A 26192-nucleotide genomic window follows, 5' to 3' on the forward strand; every position below is an offset into this window, starting at 1 on the left:
AACTCAGTCGTTATTGAGTTCATATAGGTCTTTCAGACGCGACTCTCTGTTTTTGTATTAGCTACAATTTTGTTCTTAATGAGTTTTTCTATAAAACATTTTTTTAAGTTATTCATTAAAAACGGTTATAGGACGTGAGTTTTTTCAATGAAAAATACATAGTTTCAATCGCAAATTACATGAAAAGTGTCAATTTTGCAAAAAAATAATTTAGAACAAAATTTACTCAGAAATGGTCACTCTATCGATTTCCATAATTTCCACAAATAAAAATCGTTGAAAAATTAGATATAGGTACATAAAACAGTTCTTTGTAAAATTGGAGCAGGATTGTGATTGGATACCTACCTAAACAAACCAGTAGAAAGCAGGAAGCACTTCTTTAGAGCTTCCGCATAAATAATACAAACAATTCCAAAAATAGTTCAGAGAAATAAGGAAAAAAAATATCATGTTGGTGACACAACCCCCTCCAGGCCGAAACCAAATTATTCGAGTAGTATGGTTATCTATAATAATAACCTATATGTTTCCTGCAGCCGTTTTTGATGATATACATAGTTATAAACAAATGAAGATCAAAAAACGGTAAATTTTCGCTTTTTTCGTCTATTACTAAAAAATTGGGCAATCTAAAAAAATTCGAGAGTAATAAACTCATAAACCTTATAAAAAACTTCAATATGGCGTTCGCTGAATATCTCTATCCTTATTGGTTGCTTAGAAAATTGCAAAATAAATAATAAATTTTGAGTTTTTATAAATATTCATAACTTATGTAAAAATTAACTTAGAACCTTCTTATTACACAGAATGCTGAGACTTATGGTGCTTAAATCATATCCTAAATTTCAAAGCAATTGGTCAAATAGTTTAAAAGTTATTTAATTTGATTATCTAAAATTAATTTTTTTTGCAACACTGTAAGTCAGAAAATGATGAAGTTACAGTAATATTTTGGATAGTTTATGAAAGAAGAAAATTTACAGTATTAATTTAATTTAAAAAAATGACAAAAAATAATTATAAATATTGCAAAATAATTTTGCAAAAACATGTGAATTAAAAAAATGGGGGGGCTAACTTTGTTTCTAATTGTCTTAGGACAGTTGTTTTTCTTTCTAAATGTGTATAAAAATTCAGTCTTTCTAAATATGAAAAAATAATTTTTCTACGGGTAACGGTTTAAAAAGTTATTCTAATTGTTTATAAGTAAGCAAAAAATCGACATGTTTTTGAAAAATAATTTTACACTGTTAAATTTTTTTTTGTCACTTATTTTTAATTAAGGTAATAGTATAAATGTTCTTCTTTCATAAACTGTCCGAAGTATTATTGTAACCTCATAATTTTCTGACTTATAGTGTTGCAAAAAAAATAAATTTGGGATAAACAAATTAAATAACTTTTAAACTATTTGACCAATTGCTTTGAAATTTAAAATAAAATTTAAGTACAAGAAGTCTAGGCATTCCGTCTAATAAGAAGATTCTAAGTTAATTTTTACCTAAGTTATGAATATTTATAAAAACTCAAAATTTATGATTTATTTTGCAATCTTCTAAGCAACCAATAAGGATGGACATATTCAGCGAACGCCATATTGAAGTTTTTTATACGATTTATGAGTTTCTTACTCTCAAATTTGTTTAAAGTGCTTAACTTTTTGGTAATAGACGAAAAAGCGATAATATAGACGAAAAAGCGATAATTTACCGTTTTTTGATCTTCATTTGTTTATAACTATGTATATCATCAAAATCGGCTGCAGGAAACATATAGGTTAATAATATAGATGTACATACTACCCAAAAAATTTGGTTTCGGCCTGGAGGGGGATGTGTCACGAGAAAAATCTTATTTCTCTGGACTAAAAGGTAAGATGGCGAATGAACATTGACTCCGAAGCCAATAATGCTCAAACACACACACACACATCGATTTCCATAATTATTTTGATTAAAAAATTTTCATCCTCTAGATGGGGTTGTTTTCACCCCCAGGGCAAAAGCGCAGTTCGACATAGGGTAGATTTTGACAAAGGTTATAATTACTAACTAAATCCAAATTTTCAAGGAAATCGACCTTGGTTCTCAAAATTCCACGAGAAAATGGCTGTTGATTGGACTAATAAGGAAGTTTTCAGATTTAAATTAGTGTATATATTAATTTTAATAATGTATTCTGTATTTTTGAGACATTCCTACTTTCTTTAATGTTTAATGAGTTTCCTCTTGTTAGACCTTTGATATCCTGATTCTGCTTTAGTTCAACTTTGTTAAGATTCTGAATTTTCCTGCTTCTCTTGTATTTTCTATGATTAATCGCATCTTTTTATGTGTTTGGCATATGGCCCCTCCTTTGATTCAAGTTTTAATATCTCCATTTTAGTATCAAAGATTTTTTGAGGTCTCATGTTATACATGTCTACTCTTCTTCTTCTTTAGATACCGTCTCCTCCAAGGAGGTTGGTAATCATCACAGCTATTTTCACTTTTGAGATTGCAGCTCTGAACAAGTCGATGGAACGACTTGCGCCAGGCGATGCGTCTTCTTCCAATACTTCGTTTTCCCTGATTTTTTCCCTGCATTATGGTTTGTAGCAACACATATTTATCCGCTCTCATAACGTAGCCGAAATATTGTAACTTTCTTATCTTAATCGTATTCATGATTTCCTTTTCCATCTTTCTGAGGACCTCAACATTTGTTATTCTATCTACCCAACTTATTTTTAATATTCTTCGGTAAGTCCACATCTCAAATGCTTAAAGTCTATCGCTTATTTCTTTCTTTAAGGTCCAGGCCTCCACCCCATACAGCAGCACCGAAAACACATGAACGTAGTATTCGTATTTTGAGTTGCAAACTAAGGTTTCTACTGTATAATACTCTACATGTACATGTCTATATATATTTTTTTTAATGTTGTAATATTTACAATCTGTCCTTAACTAAGAACAATAGGTAAATTATTTGACAAAAATTGAAAATTTGACCTGTAGAGGGAGATCCAGTGATCACCCTCTTTACATAAATTAAATTAAAACAAGTTAAAAATAAGTTTAGTTATCACAGATTACTCGAATCTTCTTGCTAGGTCCACTACTTTGAATCTCTTCAGGCGTCGTACATCAATGTGGTTATCAGTGAGGTTGCTGGCTAACTCGTTTGGATGAGATTCTAGTCTCTTGAAATATTTTTTGTAATATTCTGTTATTACTGTTTTTATGGATGGCACATTGAGGCCTCTATCACATAGTTTGGCATGTACCAAGGGGCATTCAGCATTGTTCTAAGGACTTTGTTCTGGAATCTCTGCAGTATTTCTAGGTTAGTTTAGTTTGTTTAGTAGAAAGGTTTAGTAGAAAGTTGGATACCATAGGTTCACACTGGTTTTAATATAGTTTTATATATCAGCAGTTTGTTTTCAAGAGATAGTTGAGATTTACGACTGATGATCCAGTACATTTCTCGGAATTTTATTCCTAGTTGTTTTCTTTTTGTAAAAATGTGCTTTTGCCAAGTTAATCTCCTATCAAGATGGATTCCTAGGTACTTGACAGTATCGGTTTGTGGGAGTTGCGTTTCATTTAGTGTTACAGATGGGCATGTTTGTCTTTTCATGGTGAAGGTTACATGGATGGATTTACTCTCATTCGCCTTTATCTTCCATTTTTTAAGCCATCTTTGTATATTATTAAGGTCTTTCTGAAGGGTTCTGGATGCTGTATTTGGATCATGGTGAGAGGCTAGTACAGCAGTGTCATCAGCAAAAGTTGCACACGTTGTTCTGTTACTTGTTGGTAGGTCAGCAGTGTAGAGCAAGTACAATATCGGTCCCAAGACATTTCCTTGTGGTACTCCGGCTTTTATTGGTCTTAGGCTTGTGTATTCATTATCCTGCTTGACTAAGAAATGTCGGTTGGAAATATAGCTTTTTAGGATTTGATAAAAAGGATGGGGAAGGTTTTTCTTTAGTTTAAAGAGCATACCAGCATGCTATACCTTGTCGAAGGCCTGACCAATGTCCAGGAATGCAGCAGAACAATACCTTTTATTTTCTAGATCACTTCTGATGTGTTTTACCAGTCTATGTACCTGTTCTATCGTTCCTTGTTGTGTTCTGAACCCAAATTGGTGTTGGGTAATTAGTTTCCTTTCTTCTATAACTGGGGATAATTGTTTAAGGAGAAGTTTTTCCAAGATTTTTGATAGAACAGGTAGCAGGCTTATTGGTCTGTATGAAGTCACCTGAGTTTTATTTTTCCCTGGCTTAGGTATGAGAATAATTTGAGCAACTTTCCTTTGTTCTGGGTAGTAACCTAGCCTAAATATTGCATTAAATACTTGCGTTATCATTTTCAGACCTTTGCATGTCAATTGCTGCAGTAATTTCCCGTTGATCAGGTCATACCCTGGAGATTTTTCTGGACTGATTTCATGCTGGATAATATTTATAAAAATATATTATACAAGGTGTCCCAAAAGTAGTGGAACGGTCGAATATTTCGCGAACTAAACATCGGATCGAAAAACTGAAAAAACGTGTTCAATCATTTTCAAAAATCTATCCATTGACACCAAATACCAACTCCCACTACACCCCCTGGGGGTGGGGTGGGGGGTAACTTTAAAATCTTAAATGGAAACTCCCAGTTTTTCTTACAGATTTTAATTTGTTACGTAAAAGTAAGCAACTTTTATTCAAGACATTTTTTCGAACTGTGGATAGATGGCGCTATAATTGGGAAAAACGATTTATCCTGATACCATAGGTAAATTATAGAAATGGTCTAGTAACTCACGAAATGTACTTCCAAATGAGAAACTAAAAAACAGATTTTTAATATTTTTCGAAAACCTTTCGAATAACATCAAACATGACCCTCCAACCCACCCCCTGGAGGTGGGGTGGGGGGTAACTTTAAAATCTCAACCCCCACTTTTTATTCCAGATTCGGATCCGTCATGAAAAATTAAGCAACATTTATTTGAAACATTTTTTAGAATTGTTAATAGATGGCGCTTTAATTGGAAAAATACGATTTATTAGCGCCATCTATCAAAAATTTTAAAAAATGTTTCGAATAAATGTTGCTTAATTTTTTATGACGGATCCGAATCTGCAATAAAAAGTGAGGGTTGCTATTTAAGATTTTAAAGTTACCCCCACCCCACCTCCAGGGGGTGGGTTGGAGTGTCATGTTTGGTGTTATTCGATAGGTTTTCGAAAAAGATTAAAAATCTGTTTTTTGGTTTCTCATTTGGAAGGGTATTTCGTGAGATATTTGACCGTTTCTATAATTTACCTATGGTATCAGGATAAATCGTTTTTCCCAATTATAGCGCCATCTATCCACAGTTCGAAAAAATGTCTTGAATAAAAGTTGCTAACTTTTACGTACCAATCCAAATTTGCAAAAAAACTGGGGGTTTCCATTTGAGATTTTAAAGTTACCCCCCACCCCACCTCCAGGGGGTGTAGTGGGGATTGGTGTTTGATGTCATTAGATAGATTTTTGAAAATGATTGAACACGTATTTTTCAGTTTTTCGATCCGATGTTCAGTTCGCAAAATATTCAACCGTTCCGCTACTTTTGGGACACCCTATATATATGCATATAAAAAAAATATTATGTCTATATAAAAGGGCTAATTATTATGTTTTATTTTTCTACAGGTTATTGGATTTGGTCCTTCCAAGGAAAAATCCTCAAGCGCATCAATTTGGAAAAGTTCTCCCAGATTCTCTGGAGACCTAGACCACCATCATTACTCAGCGATGAAAAGCAAAAGGAGGTCAAGAAGAGCCTAAAGAAATACTACCCGCAGTTCGAGAGCAAAGACAGGATGCGACAATCCAAGGCTTCCAAGGAACTTATCGAGAAGAGAGCTGCTCTTATGGAGAAATTCCAAGCCTACAGAGAGGAGAGGATCGAGGAGTACTTGGACCAAAAATCAAGGCGTTTGCAGCTTAGAAATAGTAAGATTACTAATAAAATTATAAATTATAGAAAGGTCTGTTTGAACCTAGTCCTGGAAATATTCTTGTATGATTTGGTTAATCTTGATCTATACCGGGTGGTGAATTGTCAAATGAGCCACAGGAAAATCAATGGAAAATTCTAAATTGTCGAGTTCCTACTTCCCTAATTATTTTACAACAAGTCATAAGAAGCTATTTGTAGAGAATTGAAATCTCTATTAAAAACTAATATTAGATTTGCTCTACAACTTAAACACTTTGCAAAATTTTACAAAAATATAATACATTTGCCAGAGTATTATTAGTCCAATCGTGAGAGATTTGACCTTTACATTCTACGAATAAGATAAATTTTGCTAATAATATCAATTTTGGGACCCCAAAAAGATACAAAAAAAGTTTTTCACTCCTACCCCTACTCCACGGACTTCCCCTAAAACCCGCATATAAATAATAAAAAATGGCAAAAATCGCGCAATTTTTATTTATTTAACAGCTGTAAAAAACTGACTTCGTTTACGACAACATGCAAAAATTGGATACGAAAGCTACTCTTTTCACCTTTAAAAAGCATTTTGATTTTTGTCGATAGGACACTCTGATCTAAAGATATCGAATTTTTACCGTCGAGTTGATTCACATGTTATTTGTGCTAAAAATAGTGCTTTTCCTAATGGACTTGAATATCTCGACAAATATTGTAGCTCAGGCAAAGATATTGCAAATTTGTTTGCTGATTATTTTTCCACAGTTTATTCTCAGAGTAATCTCAATATGCCCAATCATGAACTATCTTCACCAATACTTATATCACTAATCATAAAATATTAATATCAGAAATATACACCAAGCTCTCTTCTCTTGATATCATTAAGGGCCCATGCACTGACGGTATACCTCCTTTGTTCTTAAAGAAATGCAGTTTTAACCTTTCCAGGCCATTGTATTACATATTTAATTGTTTCCTTCAAACTGGTGTTTTTCCAAATTACTGGAAAGACAGTCTTCTTAAGCCTTCTTTAAAAACGGGGAAAATCTCTTGTTAGTAATTAGCGTCCTTGGTGTGATACCCAAAGTGTTTGAGAGTCTGGTTTGTGACTTTTTAACTACTCGAGCCTAAACTTATCGATCAACAATTTGGGTTTAGACCCCATAGATCTACTGAGCTTAACCTATTAACTTATGTAGATTTTTTGTTTAACTCCCTTGAGAAGGGGTATCAAGTTAATACAATTTACACTGATTTCTCCAAGGCGTTCGACAGGGTGTCTCATGGCATGTTGGTCCATAAGCTCAGAATGATTGGTGTTGATAAACCAATGATTTCTTGGTTTAGCAGCTATTTGTCTAATCGTAGACAGATAGTAAAAATTGGTAATTTTCTTTACAAATCAATTCTTGTTCCTTCAGAGGTTCCTCAAGGATCACATCTTGGGCCTCTTATGTTTAACATTTTTATAAACGATATTCACAAATGTTTTTCTTCTTCCCTTTTTTTGCTGTTTGCCATATTACTTAAAATTGAGCTGTCTGATTAAATTTCCCAATGACTGTGATAAACTTCAATATGAGTTAATCAATTTGTTGGACTGGTGTACAAGAAATGGGATGAGTCTGAATCCATCTAAATGCAAAACCATTACGTTTTCTCGATCTAGATCCCCAATCAATTTTTAATACAAGATTGGACAGCATTGCCTAGATCAGTGATACTCAACCTGCGGCCCTCTAGCGTTTTTTATGCGGCCCGAACGCTAACTAAAAGACCCTGTGATCAAATTATTTGTCAAATTTTACGTGTTTTTCAAATTATTTGATAGTGTGCCGATGTGTTTGGCGTGAGGAAGACAATTTAATGAATTTAATTTCAAATTATAGTGAAATTTTTAAGAAGTCTGATTAAAAAGCAAGGTATTATTAACTTTTAATAATAAATTATTAAAGTTAATGAACAAATAAATAGTTATTTTAAAAATAATCAGTACTTATTTACTACATTACAACGACCCATTTAGTAATCACAAGAAAAATTCGGGTACGGATTAACAAAAAAAAAATTTTTAAATAATTGTGACCTTGAAACAACACCCTGTACATATATTAAAATTTTCAAAATTCGTCTGTACATTTATTTAATGACATTAATTTTGAAATTATATAGAAATTTTTGTTTTGAAAGCTCGAGTTTTTAAAAATTTGAACATAATTTCAAAATTAAAGTCATTGAATTGTCTGCGGAAAAGATGGAAGCTCCACTAAAGCTCTTTTCAAATGTGCAAACGGGTTTTGAAAATTTCAATATACAGGATGTTGTTTCAAGGTCACAATGGATTTATAATTTTGTTTAATCCGGACCTGGATTTTTCTTGTGATTAGTAGTTGGGTGGTTTGGGTTCTAAATGTGACATATGTGTACCAAATATTAAAAAAATATACAAGGTGTTCCTAAAGTTATGGGTCCAGAAAGAAATGGGCAAAATCAATAAAATGTAACTCGGTTATAAAGTGGTGGAGCAATAGATTTAGTATGTCTAGAACCGCCTCATTCAACGCTATTCACCATTTAAGTATTTCCGTTTCCTAATGAAACAGCCTATACTACTTCATCTTGATTGCGACTCGCAAGCTGTGGCAATAGCTACTATGTGGACCAGGAAAGAAAAAGGTTGAGTATCGCTGGCTTATGTACTGTACCTTTCATCAAGGATCTTGGTGTTACTTTGGATGCAACTCTACAACTTTCTGATCACCTAAATAATGTAGTCAACAAGGCATTTCAGATGCTTGGCTTTATCAGAAGAAGCACACAGGATTTTACTGGGATTACTGCCTTAAAAACGCTTTATTGCTCTCTTGTCCGTCCCCATCTTAAGTATGCATCCTGTGTATGTTCACCTTTTTATGGTGTGCATATTGCGATCTTGCGTCGTGTTGAGCATAAATTCCTTAAACAGATTGCTTTCAAATTAAACATCTTGGACAACTACAATGATGCAGATTTACTTGCTACATTAAATATGCCACCCATTTCTATGCGTCTAAGAAGAGAGATTTTATTACTTTTTACAATATTCTGCATGGTAGAGCTGCTGCTTCTTCTTAGCTCAATAAAATTAATATACATGTTCCATCTAGACCTACCAGATCTACAGTTGAGCATGCGAATCTTTACCTGTGGTCATCATTTAAAGCATACGAAATAAGTCGATGATAAGTCGGAAATTGAAATTTACTAAACGCAACATCAAGTCACTTACCATCACTTGCTGTTGCGTTTAGTAAATTTCAATTTCCGACTTATCATAGACTTATGTCGTATGCTTTAAATAATGATGCACGGGTAAAGATTCCCGGACTCAACTGTATAGCTAGTTTCCATTACCCTATACATCCCGCTAACTATGGACTTAACAACTTCATTTCAAGAACTGCTAGACTAGCCAATCAATATGACAACATAGATTTCTTTGCAACCTTCTCATTCTTGCGTCAGGTTTTGTGTACTCTTGGCTCGAGTAATAGATATAGATAACTTTTGTATTGCATTGTATAATAATACAGATTAACTTTTTGTATTGTAACCGTAGATATAGTCAGTATGTATTATGAATTTATAGTTTAACATTAATTGTTATTGGACTTGCCGTTGATAAATAAATAAAATAAAATTGATTTCGAGTGCGCTAATGTGTATCAACTCAACAGTAAAAATTCGATATCTTTTGATTGGAGTGTCATATCGAAAAAAATCAAAATGCGTTTTAAAGGCGAAAAGGGCAGCTTTCAAGGGCAAAATTCAACTTGCTGGGATCATTTTAAAGGTACGTATATGGTATGGATGCACCCATATGTGGGTGCTCCGTGCTCGGTGTAGCTGCTCAAATGGATACGGCATGCGCTCCCCTATATATAAATCGCAAACCGGTTGAATCGAAGAGACTGAGCGGCGAGTACCAACGTATCCGCTATGTGGAGCTGCTATACCGAGTACGGAGCACCCACGTATGGATACGTACCTTTAAAGGTCAAATCTATTGGGATTGGACTAATAATAGTCTGCCAAATGTAGTACATTTTTGCAAAATTTTGGAAAGTATTTAATTCGTTGAACAAATGTAACATTTGAAGAGTACACTGCAAAAAGAGGAAATGTCAGTTTTTTTTTCATTTTTCGAGGTAAGGTTGGTAACAGTTACTCTGAATATAGCAAATTAATGTCAACTATCGTTCAAGGCCGAAACGGTGACAGTCACCTACAATGAAGCATTTAAATATTTATGGTATTAAGCAAAAAACGATAGTCACAACGAGCCAAGTAGAAAGGGGGAATGTCATATATCATTAGATGCCATTTTATCCTATTTATGTGCATAATAACTAGTTAAAGTTATACACTTTTAGACTAGTACCCTAATACCTAGTCATTTACGAATAAATACTTCATTAACACCGGTTTTTAATTTTATATTACTTTAAAAGGCCAAGAAATAAATACAGTGGAACCCCGATAACTTGGGGACCGTTCAAGTATTACGTAACGCAGGTGGGGGGGGGGGTAAAAATCTTCAAAAATTGCGTTACGCAATAGTTAAACTCCCATAAGAGTGCGTTACGTGGGGGGGGGTTAAAAATCTTCAAAAATCGCGTTACGTAATACTTGAACGCTCCCTTGGATTAATCGGGACCGCGGCCGATCCGGGTCAGCCGGAGAATATGGTAAAAATTAATAAAATACGGTATACTTACAGATAAACTGCGTTATAATTGAAATAACAGGAAATGTACATATGTATATGCACAGTACATATCTAAATTACGTATAGTTGTATTCGCGATGTGCAAGTACTTGAAGGGGATACGAGAAACGATCGTGCGCGAATAGCGGAGAAATCATGTTGCTCCACAATATTGATATGATATGCAATTATTATATAAAGTTAAATTTAATTAATTGTATTTTGCAGTACTGCATTTTAATAACTAATTTTATTTCCTACATACAATTGTTTACCTTTTATTAACATAACCTCATCTTATTTTTTTTTTCTTATTTTTTTGGACTATGGCCTTGACAATTATCCAGTAACCAGGACTAATATAATTGGCCAATATAATTAAAAGTGCGAAAAATGTTTCCGAGCTATGAAACCAGGTGTCGCTTTTCCGAACTTGCACGGTCCCAATAGAGTATTGTTCATTTCTTGGTAAACAACTCAGTCAGTTTCGGTTATGTCAATTTCGTCTGCCGGTTGCGTGCTGTGCGATCCCGCAGTCTCTTCAACATAAGCAGTTCAGCCTGAGAGAGTCTCATTTTTAGCTTTATTAGCTTTGCACCGATTGTCCAAACTTGTTTTTTTATCATTTTGAAACAAAATTCTTTGATACCATATGATGCCATTGTTTTTAAAGGTTCGCCTTTATCAATCATACCCAATGCTTCTAGTTTCTTTTACATTGTCACTACAACATTTTTACATTTTGTTGCCATTACGTAGACAAAAAAACACTCAAATACAAAACTATCAAAACCGTGGCCTATTAGTACTATTACAGAACGGAAGCGAACAATACGACTGTACTACACACAATACGGTCACAATCGGAACGGTGTTATGTTATTTAAGAACAGTGGAGACTAAGTCCATTGTTTAAAAAAGAATTTTTTACATAGTCCTCTATTCTTTTTTTACCAACAATGCTAAGACAGTTTGAAATAAATAAAGGAATCCAGGTGCCTGTTGTTTCCGATAATCCGAGCATTGAACGTTGCTCTGCCGCCGTGTGCCATGAGCCATTTTTACTATCGTACAGTTCAAATTACACAAATACACATTGTCTCTCAAATATTATAGACTAAGAGCCGCTATAGGTGAAATTTCTTAATCATTTTAGGCACGATGGGACCGTATAACTTAAATAGTAGAACCTAAAAGAAAACGTTTGAACACTGTGCCGTCACTTTTCAGTGGCACATGCGTCGACAGTGGCGCATCAAACTTTCCACTTATGGACGGGATAAATAAATTAAAAGTTAACAGAACTTACTAACAGAATTGAATTTTTTTTATTTTTTTAAGTTCTATGTGATTAACACATAGGATTCATCGTGATTTTAACCCACCACCCCCTTCCCCCTGCCCCCACCATCAAAAACTTCATTTTTCGTTTTTATTTTTTTTTGGTGGGATTCAATCAATTTTAAAATTTCAATAAATTCACACGCATAGTTGAGGCTTTTATAAAACATGCCTATTTTTTATAGACCCATAGGTAGAGTGTACATAACCTCAAAAAATTAAAAGAATTTTTTTTTTTCAAAAAAGCGTATAACTTTTTTTGAGGAATAGCTGCCGGTCTAATTTTTTCTTAATCTTGTGTGTTTTATCAAACACTATATTTTAAATTTTTTTCAGATTTTTCCGTAAGTCTCCCCACCTTCAAAAATCCAAAAAACTGTTTTTTGGGGGGTTTTGGGGGATTTTCCCTATTTTATAGACTTCATAATATATCAAATCAATTTTGTTTTTATAGGTTATATGTAACTTGAAGTAACTGAGTTCTTTAGAATATTTAAAAATCAGAAAAACACATTCAAACCCCCTAAACCCCCTTAAAAAACAGTTATTTGGATTTTTGAAGGTGACCAACGTTACAGAAAAATCTGAAAAAAATTAGAAATATAGTGTTTGATAAAATACACAAGACTAAGAAAAAATTAGATCTGCAGCTATCTCCAAAAAAAAGTTATATACTTTTTTTCAAAAAAAAAAATTAAAATTTTTTTGAGGTTATGTACACTCAACATACAGGTCTATAAAATATAGACGTGTTTTATAAAACCCTTAACTATGCGTGTAAATTTTTTGAAATTTTAAAATTGATTGCATCCCACCAAAAAAAAATAAAATCGAAAAATAAAGTTTTTGATGGTGGGGGCAGGGAGAAGGGGGTGGTGGGTTAAAATTACGATGAATCTTATGTCTTAATCACATAAAACTTAAAAAAATGAAAAAAATTAAATTCTGGTAATTAGGGAGGGTATTTTTTAATTTACGTATCCCGTCCATAAGTGGAAAGTTTGATGCGCCACTGTAGACGCATGTGCCACTGAAAAGTGACGGCACAGTGTTCAAACGTTTTCTTTTAGGTTCTACTATTTAAGTTATAGGGTCCCGTCGTGCCTAAAATGATTAAGAATTTTCACCTATAGCGGCTCTTAGTCTATTATATTACATATATTTTTATTGTTGAAATGTTTGTCTGATGAAAATCGGTCCGGGTTATCGGGGGCCGACTTATCGTGGTTCCACTGTAATGTCAAAAATAAATAAAATTTAAATATATAATTATTAAAGATATAATAAAAATTACGTCTTTTAAAAACATTGTAACAATAAAAAAAATATATATATGAGAAGTGGCCAAAAGTCACAGTTTATTAAAATATGGTGCATTAAACCTTTAAAACCAGTTTTCTCACAATTCTACTTGATTGACATTCCCCCTTTTTACTGTGTACTCTTCAATCGTTTTTAATAGTGATTTACTACAACTAGTTTCTCACGACTTTCGATGTAAAATAATTAGGAAGCAGGAATGCAATAATTTAGAATTTCCCATTGATTTCCTATAGCTCGTTTGACGATTCACCTCCCTGTATTTTCTGATTTACATTTGAATGAGTTTCAGCTGAATCAATTATTTATTATGTGTTTTCAATTCTGGATTGGATTTGTACCTTAATTTGCCGTCATATTTCGAATTTATTTCTACGGCTTAATAATTCGTATATTTTTTGTATTCTATCTCTTATTTATCTTAAATCTCACTCATCCACACGTAGCGGGAGATGACAAGCGAATTATTTCCAGGGATTCCCCGAGTACTATTGCTATCAGTATTGCATTGGGCGTCTACCTACCTCACCACGCATAAAGTTTCCGTGTATTGATTTGCGGTGACACTATTTCGATAAAACCTTAAAAGTGCAATTTGAGTAATGAAAAATCATAGCACGGATAATCCGCAGCCAGGATAATCCGTGCAAGGATAATCGGGGTTGTCTGTAATTGTAAATTATATTTTTTTGTTTTATTTGTATTTATCTAATTTCCTGATTTATTACTGTTATATTCTTATTTTAAATATAGCAGAGAGTCACTCAGGATAGAGAAATATTGCTTACCGCGATAGAAATTATTTGTATTTCATTTTTTCTTGACAATAAGCAATGACAATTCATAACATTTCATATTTTTTTGAGAAAGAAGTTAGAAATCCCAGATGTAAACAATAAATCTGAAACCTCTCGTGGAACCAACTTCTGGGTACATCCTTAATCTCTGCCTTTTACAATATATAAGACAAGGAGACGACAGCTTGGTTCCGTTTCGATTCAGTAGCCCCACTGAAGATGTCCGGAGAGACCGAAACGATGTATGGGGATGGTGGACATACGCTATCACTCATATTTTGAGTACACTGAGCCAACTTCCGTTGGAATTTTTTGTAGATGGATAGACAAAGAAATGATGTATTTGCATGTTTCGTGGACTTCGAAAAGGCAATCGATAAAGTACCTAAAATACTGAAAAGTATCGGAATAGATGACAAGGATATTAGTGTCATTAAAAATTTGTACTGGATTGCTATCGTAAAAATTGGAGATAACATTGTTCAATGTTTACTCGGACCAGTTATTTAAAAAAGCACTTGAGAGACAACCATATGGAATAAAGATCAACGGGGAACTACTTAAGGGGGGGGGGGTATGGTTTGAAATCAACATATCAAGCACATTTTTGTGAATTTTTTTCTAAGCTATGGTACAATTATTTTATTTTTAGATTAAATAAACATATTAAGTACAATTTAAAGAATACTTAGAAAAAAATTCAACCCAAAATATTGAAAATGTAAGCCATTGGTGACAAATTTTGATAGGCAGCTCACAAAAAAATGGATTTTGCGGTGGACATCAGAACTAGTCACTAGATCATACGAAACAAAAAATTCAAAAAGATTTAATTAAGATTTTTGAATTTTTGTCATCACTCAGAAATCAAAAAAATGAAATTTTTGGTAAAACTTTTGTGAAAATCAACAGATTTATTATTGTTGAACAAAAAATAAGCAAAAAAAGAAAAATATCTCGACGTTGTTACCTCATGAAATGTGTCAAGAAAATATGTGCAAAATATCAGGTAGATCGGCCAAGTAGTTTTTCAGTTACAATGTCCACCGCATTTGAAAAAGCAGTTTTGAGAAAAATGCGTTTAAAGTTTTGACAACTGCATCTTCATCTTCTTATTTGTCTGCCAAATCGTAAAGTGATGCACATTGAAATATGTTTTTTGAATCTAGGAGTAATCTACAAAAGAGAAGGCGAACAGTTGTTTAACGTTTCTCACTACGCTCAAGCGTGCTGGCGCGAAGTCGCGGCAAAGCGAGTCGAAGGTAGGGATATTCAACACGCTGTATCTCTGGTAATTTTACTCCGATTATTTTGAAATTTTCAGAGAGTATTCTTGAAAGTATGCACTTTTATTTGAAATAATAAAAAAATTAAATATTTCAAACCATACCGCCCCCTTAATGTGATTAGATATGCAGACGATACAGTAATTGTATCAGATAATATTGAAGGTCTCAAAATTCTGCTTGATCGTATTCACGAGGTAGGAGAGGAAATTGGCATAAAAATAAACTCAAACAAAACCAAATTTTTAGTGTTTAGTCGTGACCCACATCCCGATGCAAAGCTTCTATTAAACGGAGTCCAAGTTGAGGAAGTTCACAAAATGACATATTTGGGAACTGTGATAACGGACCAATTAGATCCAGACATAGAATAGCAATGACTAAAATTACTTTTATGAAAATAAGTCATTTCTTTGCCATAATCATCTCAGTTTAGAACTAAGACAAAGTGCCGATACAGTGCAGATGTGTGGATGTTAAAAGTATCAATCATGAACAGAATTGAAGCATTGGAAATGTGGATTCATAGACGGATGCTGAAGATACCTTGGACAGCAAGAAGAACTAATGAAGAAGTACTAAGGAGGGTCAACAAAGATAGAGAACTGCTAAAGACTGTTAAACATCAAAAAATGTCTTATCTGATCCTTAAAGGCAAAATAGAGGGCCGTAGAGGTGTAGGAAGAAAACAAGTTTCTTTGTTAAGAAACATTCGTGAATGAACTCAGATATCAAATGTAGGACAATTATTCCATATTGCTGAAGATCGAGAAGCCTTCGCAATGGTGATCGCCAACGTCAGATAATTCTGATATGACACGTGAAGAAAAAGAATTTACACACAGTCGAGTTGAACAGGGAAGTGGGCATCATGAGTGTGTAAATAGATCACTCGCGCTGCCACTGCTCATGCCGCTGCCATTGTACTGCGCTCCCTCAATTGTCGGTTTTTGGAGACGGAAGTCAAAGGCAGCGAGAGTGCCTGTTCACATTCAGCCACTCTCGCTCACTTGCCGCCAGCAAAGAATTGTATTTTGGGCAATATTTCCGGCAGCGGCAGGAGCAGTGGCAAAGGCTGAGTGTAAATCAGTGTGTGTACAAAATATGGCCGACGTAAACAAATGTAGTAAATGTGCGCGTGTTTTTTATGGAAATTCGGCGTCTATTGAGTGTAGTCTATGTAATTTATGGTTTCACAGGGGTTGTACAGCCCTTACTGTAACCGATTTTAATAAAATTGTCTTCGCTGCCAGAAAAACCGGGGTACATAACTGGTGTTGTGTTAAATGTGATGCAGTTAAGGTTAGGTGTCGTGCATCTCTCTCATCCAGTGATCAAAGTCATCCGGATGAGTTGGCGTCAACGAATCGAACGCACCAGTCGTCCAGCCAACCACTGAGCAGACCGGAAAACAATGATTTTGTTACAAAAAGAAGAGGTTCAAGGTCGATCGATTGTTCAAATGAACTACCGACAGATGATTTTTCGAGGTTAGGGGAAAAAATTCAAGATCGTCTTGTCAACAAACAAAACATTGAAATGTCGGATATCGTATTAATAATTTTAAACATCTTTAATGCGATTAACGATCAGAATACGAAGTTAACATGTGTTTTGGAGGAAATAAAAACCCTGCGCTCTGGAGAACTAAGTAATGAATTATCTGAGCTTAAAACTGAAATGCAGGAGCTCAAAAATGAGCTCAATACTCTCAAATCACAGGGTGTAAGTAGCGACCCATCAAACCCCATACAGAATCAAACTCCTACCGAGATACACGGTGAAATGCATGACAGGGCAATTCGATCAAAGAACGTTATTTTTTACAATGTTCCTGAAAGCAGAGATGAAAATTCCAAAAATCGGGTTGAGCATGACAAAAAATTTGTCTGATTTACTTCCTACTTTAAAGGTCACTTGTTCTGAGTTTAAAGCTTTCCGACTTGGTAAAATGAGACAAAACAATGTGAGACCTCTAAAGATTGTCTTTTCGGATAGTGGTTTGGCACATATTTGCTTAAAAAATCGTAAATTGATTAATAACCTCAACTTGCAAATAAGAGCTGACTTAACAGTTTTACAGCGTAATCAACTAAAAAAAGCTCACGAGGAACTAGCTCAGCGTTCTCAAGTTGAGCAGGATCTTCACATTCAGTATATAAAAGGCATTCCTTGTGTTGTTCAACAAAAAACTAAAGAAAACAACAGAAATACCTCAAAAAACTAAATGTCTACTATCATAATGCGGGAGGGTTGAGAACCAAATTAACAGAACTTCGTAATGCCGTCAATGCCTGTGTGTATGATGTCATAATTTTTGTGGAGTCTTGGCTTAACGAGAATTACTTATTAGCAGAATTAGGCTTTGTTGATTTTAATGTATTTAGGCAGGATAGGAACCAATTAAATACGGGAAAGAGCAGAGGTGGTGGCACATTAATTGCAGTTAGGAGAAATATTAAATCAAAATTAGTACATACCAGTAACTCAAATCTAGAGAATATTTTTGTTCACATTTCAACTGGCAGGAAAAATATTGTTCTGGGTGCAGTTTATATCCCTCCAGGGTCACCGGTGACTGTATATGAAGAATTTTCCTCGGCGGCCTCAGATCTTGTGGGTGTTTATACAAATTGTGAATTTGTGATTTGCGGTGATTTTAATTTACCACAAGCTATCTGGGTTAATTCCGAGGATGGTTTGCAGGTTGAGGGAGCAGCATCTATAACATACGCTAATATTTTGTGTGCCTGTTGCAACTATCTTAACCTTAAGCAGGTGAATTCCTTATCAAATAGTTTTGGTGTGTTTCTAGATCTTATTTTTTCAAATATGTGTAGTGTTGTAGTTAATTATGCTTCTGAAAACCTGTCCACCATAACAGAGCATCACCCAGCATATGAGTTTATCATCCCTCTTAAAAGTGATTTAGATTTAAAATATGACGTTTTTTACTACGATTTTAAGAACTGTGATTTTAATGCTATTAACAACTATTTAGCTAGCATATCCTGGGATCATGCACTTGATCATGGTGACATTAACAAATGTGTGGAATATTTTTATAATGTTTTGTACTCTGCTATTGATTATTTTGTCCCGATTAAACATTTTAAGTCATCTAACTATTTTCAAAAAGTAGAGATAGATGTAAAATTTTACGCAATGAATGTCACAACAACTACATAATCAGAATAAATACAGAATTGTCCGTTAACCCTAGTCTGTTTTATAAACATGTGAATAATTTACGGAGATCAAGTGCATATCCTAATAGTATGTTTCTTGATAATGAGACTGCCGACAGTGGTCAAGAAATTGTAAATTTATTCTCAAAACATTTTGCTTTATCATATAAAAACAATGATGGGGAGATTCCTGACTATAACTTTAATTATAGTTTGGATCTTAATACAGTGCAATTTTCTTTAACAGAGGTCTTTGATGGTATACATAGTTTGCAGAGTAGGTATTCACATGGCCCAGATGGTATTCCCTCTGTGCTGCTAAAGAAATGTGTTTGTACGTTGAGCCAACCCTTGCTGCATGTGTTTAACGTCCATTTCCACTGGTATTTTTCCCGACTTTTGGAAAGTCAGCTTTCTTACACCTATCCATAAAAGTGGCAATAAGAGTGACGTTCGTAACTATCGAGGGATTAACATACTATCAGCTATTCCTAAGCTTTTTGATAAATTATTATTTTCCACCCATCTATCCTGGCACTGTCGCAAAATATTAAATGACGAGCAGCATGGATTTTCTCAAGGTAGATCCACCGTGACCAACCTTTTAACGTATCGATATGATACCTACGCATATGATATTTTGCGCTTTTTACTGAAGCTTCCCAGAGCCCAGCCCAATGAAGAGATCTAGGGGGGATAAACTTCCATGAGGTTTGATTTTCAGAAAGGTATTCCATAATGGTTTGAGAATTAGACTTATTTTGAAAAAATTTGTGTAAGTCATAGAGTTGGTTTCTTGCACCAGAAAAACATGTGGCATTGTCACTGTAAATGACGGTTGGGTTACCACGTCGGGAAATGAACCTCTTAAGTGTTAATAGAAAGGAAGAAGTTGTTAGATCAGAAACAACCTCAATATGCACAGCTTTGGTCACCATGCACACGAAAATGGCTATGTATGCCTTGATTTTTGGCGCTTTTCGGAGTGAAGAAGATTTTAACAGAAAGGGTCCACCATAATCTACACCCACTTTTTGAAAGGGTCTTGTTGTAATGGACAACCTATCTTCAGGTAAATTACCCATAAGCTGTTGTGCAGGAGCACACGAAAATCGGAAACATGTGGTACAGTTGCGAATGATTCGTTTTGCTTCCTTTAGACCATTGAGAGCCCAGAATTTCAAACGAAGATTTGAGAGAACTGTTTGCGCACCGGCATGTCCCAATCTGAGATGTTCATTTTTGATGATAAGATTGACGATAGGATTATTGGATGGAAGCAGTATCGGATGTTTTTGCAAATAGTCTATGTCGGGACAGTTCGTAAGTCTGCCTCCAACTCTGAGAAAATTAGAAGAATCTAAAAATGGTTTTAGTGACATGAAGTTTTTATTCGAAATAAATTTGTTATCTTTAAGCGCCGAAATTTCTTTTGAAAATGCATCACCCTGTATTTGCTTGATGATGAAATCCATTGCATAATTTAACTCCGCAACAGAAAGAGGTTCTGAAATTTTTTGTTTTTTACAATTTGAAATAAAACGAAATACGTACGCTACTGTACGTTTTAAGCGTGAAATATTTGAGAAACGTGAGAAAATTTTTATCCAGAAATTTTCCACATTAGAACTTACCACGAGGCTTATAGGGCATTCGATAGAGTTAGTCATAAACATATTGTTGCCAAACTAAGTGCAATGGGTTTGGGTGAGAGCCTTGTAAGATTTTCTTATAGTTTGTTAACTGGGCGTACTCAGTTCGTTCGGATTAACAATTACTTATCTAGCGAGATTCAGGTGCTTTCAGGTGTTCCACAGGGGTCTCACTCAGGCCCTGTCTTGTTTAACTTGTTTATTAGAGACTTGAGTACTATAATATTACTTCTGCACTTCTGGCCTTTGCGGACGATTTCAAATTTTATAAGGTTATTGAGTCCGAACTAGACACTGTACTGCTACAAAAGGATCTAAATAACTTATGTGTATGGTGTACTGATAATGGTCTAGAATTAAATGTTAAAAAATGCTTTAGTATTACCTTCAGTCGCTCTAACAATACCATTGTAAAAACGAATATATTGAACAATACTGTTATTGAATCTGTGGACTGTATTAAAGACTTAGGTGTTTTGTTTGACAAAAAATTAACTTTTATACCACATATTACAGACATGATTAATAGGAGTATGCGAAATCTTGGATTTATAACACGTAATAGTTCTCAACTGTCACCGAATTGTTTTTTAAGGTTATATGTTTCTTTTGTGCGCTCATTGCTGGAATATGCCTCAATTATATGGTCACCTTACTATGATTGTCACATTAGAAATATTGAGTCCGTCCAGAAAACATTTCTTCGTTCTTTGGCATTTCGAGCTCATATCAATATTTGTCAGGGTTTTAACATTAATTATGATCTGGTTAATCAAACATTTAAATTGGATAGCTTGGAAGTAAGAAGGGCTAAATCAGATTTAACAATCATTTATAAAATATTAAATGGTCTATATCATTGCCCAACTATCTTACAAGCTATAATAAGCCTCAATACTGTCCAAAGACGGGTTTCCCCAATTTTTCGCATACCTTATCATAATACGAACTATTGCTTTTACTCCCCATTGTCACGCACCTTGCGTCTAATTAATCATAATCAAAACAGTCTTGATCCATTTGTGGACAGTCTTATCTTTACTGTTTACCATAATATTTCATTTTTTTTATACATTTTTTGTAAACTGGCTCTGCCGTTTATTGAATAAATAAATAAATAAATAAATAAATAAATCGGCATAAAAGGCAGAGATCAAGAATGCACCCAGTAGGGGAGTGCAATTAGAACGAAAACATGCATTGTTTCGGAAAAATTCAAACAAGCTTATATTTTTTTAAAACTTTTTTTGTTAGTTTATATACATTTTAAAGTAAAAAAGTTGTACTCGCAGATTTGGCCGCTAATTGTTTATTAATTGTTTAAACAATAGCAACTGTTTTGTATAAATAATTTTAAAAATATCGTTAAATTCATCATTTTACCTTGATCTAATATGTTTCTATTTTTTTTTTTATTTTGCTGAATACGAATATGGTATTGCAATTTGAAAATTCTTATACAGAAGCTCTTATACAGTGTGTCTGCGTAGCTAGGAACCACATGAAAAACTTTTTTAGTTATTCGTAATGAAATGCTCTGAATAGTCATAAATCAAAACTCAACTATCAGATATCAAATTTTATCAATTTTATACGAGTTATGTCAAAAATATGAATTTCGTTAAAGAGTAAAGTACCTTTATATTCCATCATATCAAAAAATGCTGTTATGAAAGTTGTTTGAAATTAGAAATTATGTCTAAATATATAATTACATCATTCTAATCGAAAAAATAATTTAAATTTTTTCTCAAATTACGGATACTTATCATTTTATTACAATTATGATAACTATTTTATATTTTTACGAAAAAAGTTATTTTTTATAAAATGCTCTCCCTGGTCTAAAATCTAAGATACAACCATCAGACATCAAACTTTTTTAATTTTATACGAGGTATGTGAAAAATATGAATTTTTCTTAAGAGCTAAGTGCCTTTATTATTCACAATATTTTAATTAGAAGGGTGTAATTGAACACTAAAACAAATTTTTTAATTCCAAACAACTTTTCTTAATAACAATTTTCGATATTGTGAAATGTAATGGTACTTTACTCTTGAGTGAAATTCATATTTTTTGACATACCTCGTATACCATTAATTAAATTTGATATTTGATGATTGCATCTTAGATTATATACGACTCAAAGTATTTTATAAAGAATAATTTTTTTTCGTAAAACTGATAATAAAAAAGTTATCAATAGGTTCCAAGTTACGCAGACATACTGTATAAGAGCTTAAAAAAATTTTTTTCTGAACATTTATTATTGTTGAAGCTTATTATTAAATGTATTTTAGGTAAGTTTTACATAAAAAAGTTATGATGATCACTTTGTACAAACATTTTTTTAGCTGATAATTTTCGGTTTTGTATTACCTTTTTGGTATCTTTTTTAATTTTCTTAAAAGGAAATAGTGTATTTCATTTCTAAAGTAAAATAATTTAGTGCATTTTAGAGATTACATCCTAAGCTTTAAAAAGCACTTATAAAACTGTAATAGATCTATTCAAACTTGAGTAATACCGTCTTAAAGTGGTGGTAATTCTATAAAACTACGAAGATTTCAAAAATTACATTTTTTGAGACGTCATATCATTTGAATTCAATATTTGAGATTTTTTTTGAATAAAACATCATTTAGTAAGATGCTTGAAAGGTATGGTGTGCAAAACTTGAAAGGTATGGTGTGCAAAATTTAGGGTTTAATAAGAAAAACTGTATTAGTTACACATTTTTAAATCATTTTTAAATGAAAATCATGTAAGGCTCACTTTCCGCCCACACCGTAGTTATGCCCATACATTTTATTTCTTTCTATTATAACCATAAGATAGCTTAATTATTCTTCTTTCATGTTCAATCTGTAAAATTTCATTTGATCCATTAGTTGAAGAATTACATTAAAATAACTCAACCATGCACTTCGCCTTACGTTAGTTTACAGTGCGCCAATGTTTATGAGAAGGGTGACTTTAGCATTATAATTAAAAAATTATAGAAGATACAGATTTAATTTTAGAAAATTCTTTATATAAGGTTTTTTTTGTAAAATTTTCTGAATTTTTCAATGGTCATGTGAGTTTTTTTCTAAAATTTATATTTTCGGAGTTATTTAAAAATCATCTAATTTCGCAGCTCATTTGTTTAATAAAAAATGAAGCACCCACTTCTCGAGTAGAACTTTTTGATATGTTGTTTATTAAACATTTCTTAATGAAATTACAAAAAGTTCTATCTTGTTTGAATTTTTCCGAAGTGAAAATTTATATGCACTCCCCTACAGAAATTGGTTCCACAAGAGATTTTGGATTTATTATTTACATCTGGGACTTCTCATTTCTTTAATAGATGTCGCTACAGCGACAGATACGCGAATTATTTTTATAAATTCAACTTAAATAGACAGTTTGGTTTCGTTTCTATTCAGAGGCGTTCATATAGCCACACAGAGTAGATCTGGAGAGACCAAAAAGTATGTATGGAGATCTGGAGAGAAACGTATGTGTGTACGTATGAGGATGATGGATCACGATCACATCTGAACTGAAATGAAACTTAGCTGTCTATCATTTTTCATATTTTTATTTCCTGCTTAGGAACAAAATACTTATATTTTCTTTAATTTTCAGACATTGACACTGATGAATTAAATGCAGAGAACGTTGAGGAGGAAATCGTAGAATTCTTTATTAAAGAAGAAGTAATTCCAGTCGACTAGCACCATCTTGAAAGTCCGGTCCTTTCCCTGCGTGTGCTTTGTTACAACACATTCAGGGAGATTTAAAGTGAAAACGTTAAATATTATAATATAAAAAATATTTGTATTTTGGACATTGACATAAATATTTGTTAATCAAGTGTCTCGTTCAATTAATAGTGTTTTATATTTTTGACACGCGTACCATCTTTCCAAAAACTAATGAACATTGTTATTAAACGCCTTGTGGTTACTAAAATAAAATATTTCATAAGAAATTTATTTATTTCAATATTATAAATAATTAGTATAAGCTTTATACATCATAGACGTAAGATACATCAGAGGAATAGACGGAGACATAGATCATTACTTATACACGAGCAAAAAAGCGGTTAGATTTCGAGATACTGACCACGGAAGGGTGAATGGCTAATTTTATTCATACTTTATATTTTCGAGGGTGCTGATTTTATGTGGGGGAACATTGTCAAATTCGCAATTTTAACCTAAAAATAAAAAAAAATGAAATCACGTTTTTTTGCGTTTACTTCGCTACAACTCGATTGTTCGATTTTAATATTTGTTTTCTGAAATTTTTACAGTATAACATTTCTGAAGACAACGGTACCTGTTTCAAGCCTTTATTCTTATTCTGATAAAGGTTATGCATTTTTCAATGTAAATCTGCACCTTTTATTTTTAAAAATTCATAACTTTTATAAAAAAAAAAAGAAGGAAAGACTACAGTTACTTTCATAGTCTTCACAAAGGTAAGAAATATATGCCGTAGAAATTTTAGAAAAAAATATTTAAATGGAACAGAGTTGTAGCGAGTTAAACGTAAAAATTCGTGACTTCACTTTTTTTCATTTTTAGGTTAAAATTGAGATTTTGACAATGTTCCGTCACATAAAATTCAAAATAATCCTCTTTTTCATTGTCAGCATCATCCAAAACAGAAAATAAGACCAAAATTAGCCATTCACCTCCCATGGTCATTATCTCGAAAAATAAGCGTTATTTTGGGGATGTATGACGTCTATATTAAAAGTTGCGCCATTTTTTTTTTCTATTAAACATTTGTAACTACAACTTTCCAGAAAACTTCTTTGTACTCTATATTTTAACATAAACGTGATTAATAAGATAAATTTTCAATTTTGCCTCTTAACTTTTGCGATTAAACTTTGCAGTTCACGAATCTGCACGTTGTACTTTAAAAAATTCAGAACTTTTACTAGAATAAGACTAAAATCTTAAAACAGGTACCGTTGTCTTCACAAAAGTGAGCAACATATAGTCTACAAACCTTAGACAAAAATATTAAAACCGACCAGAGTTGTAGCGAGTTAAACGCAAAAAAACGTGATTTGACTTTTTTTTTATTTTTATGGTAAAATTGCAATTTTGACAATATTCCCCCACCTAAAATTAAAAATAAATTTCATTTTTGTTTTCAGCACCGTCAAAAACATAATCATAAGACCAAAATTAGCCATTCACCACCCATGGTCAGTATCTCGAGAAATAACCGTTATATTGGTGATTTCTAATGTCGATAATAAAAGTTGCACTATTTTTTTTCTATAAAACATTTTGATCTAAAATTTTCCAGAAATCTTCTTTGTACTCTCTATTTTAACATAAACGTAATTAAAAGGCTAAATTTTAAATTTCGTCACTCAACTTTTGCGATTAAACTTTGCAATGCAAAAATCCGCACATTTTCCTTTAAAAAATTTATAACCTTTATCAGAATAAGAATTAAAGCTTAAAGCAGGTACCGTTGTCTTCAGAAATGTTAGAGCTATATACTGTAAAAATTTTAGAAAGAAAAATATTAAAATTGAACAGAGTTGTAGCGAGGTAAATGCAAAAAAAAACGTGATTTCTTTTTTTTTTATTTTTAGGTTAAAATTGCGATTTTGACAATGTTTCCCCACATAAAATTCAATATAAAGCTCATTTTCGTTTTCAGTACCTGGTTATTTTAGGGGTATCTCCCGCTCACCTATTAGAGCAAAAGTCAAATCCAGAATATCTAGCCACGAATGCAATAAAACAACAATGAACTCACAATGGAACATGAACAAAATGCAGAATATAGACAAACAACAAAAATAATATACAGAACAACTTGAGCTCTGAAACAGTTTACAATGATATACTAGAAAT

At 33.0% G+C, this 26192-nt stretch overlaps 1 protein-coding gene across 1 annotated transcript in view; it reads left to right on the plus strand.

Annotated features, from left to right (window-relative positions):
* Nucleotides 1-24292, plus strand: part of LOC126883551 (eukaryotic translation initiation factor 3 subunit B) — a 64608-nt gene extending 40316 nt beyond the window's left edge. The window contains exons 6-7 of the mRNA XM_050649186.1: nt 5685-5987; nt 23947-24292. Of these exons, the coding sequence (XP_050505143.1) occupies nt 5685-5987; nt 23947-24035 (392 nt within the window). The 3' untranslated portion in view covers nt 24036-24292. The remainder of the gene's footprint in view (nt 1-5684; nt 5988-23946) is intronic.
* Nucleotides 24293-26192: the final 1900 nt, after the last annotated feature.

Source organism: Diabrotica virgifera, chromosome 1, assembly GCF_917563875.1.
Source record: "Diabrotica virgifera virgifera chromosome 1, PGI_DIABVI_V3a".
Taxonomy (NCBI): domain Eukaryota; kingdom Metazoa; phylum Arthropoda; class Insecta; order Coleoptera; family Chrysomelidae; genus Diabrotica; species Diabrotica virgifera.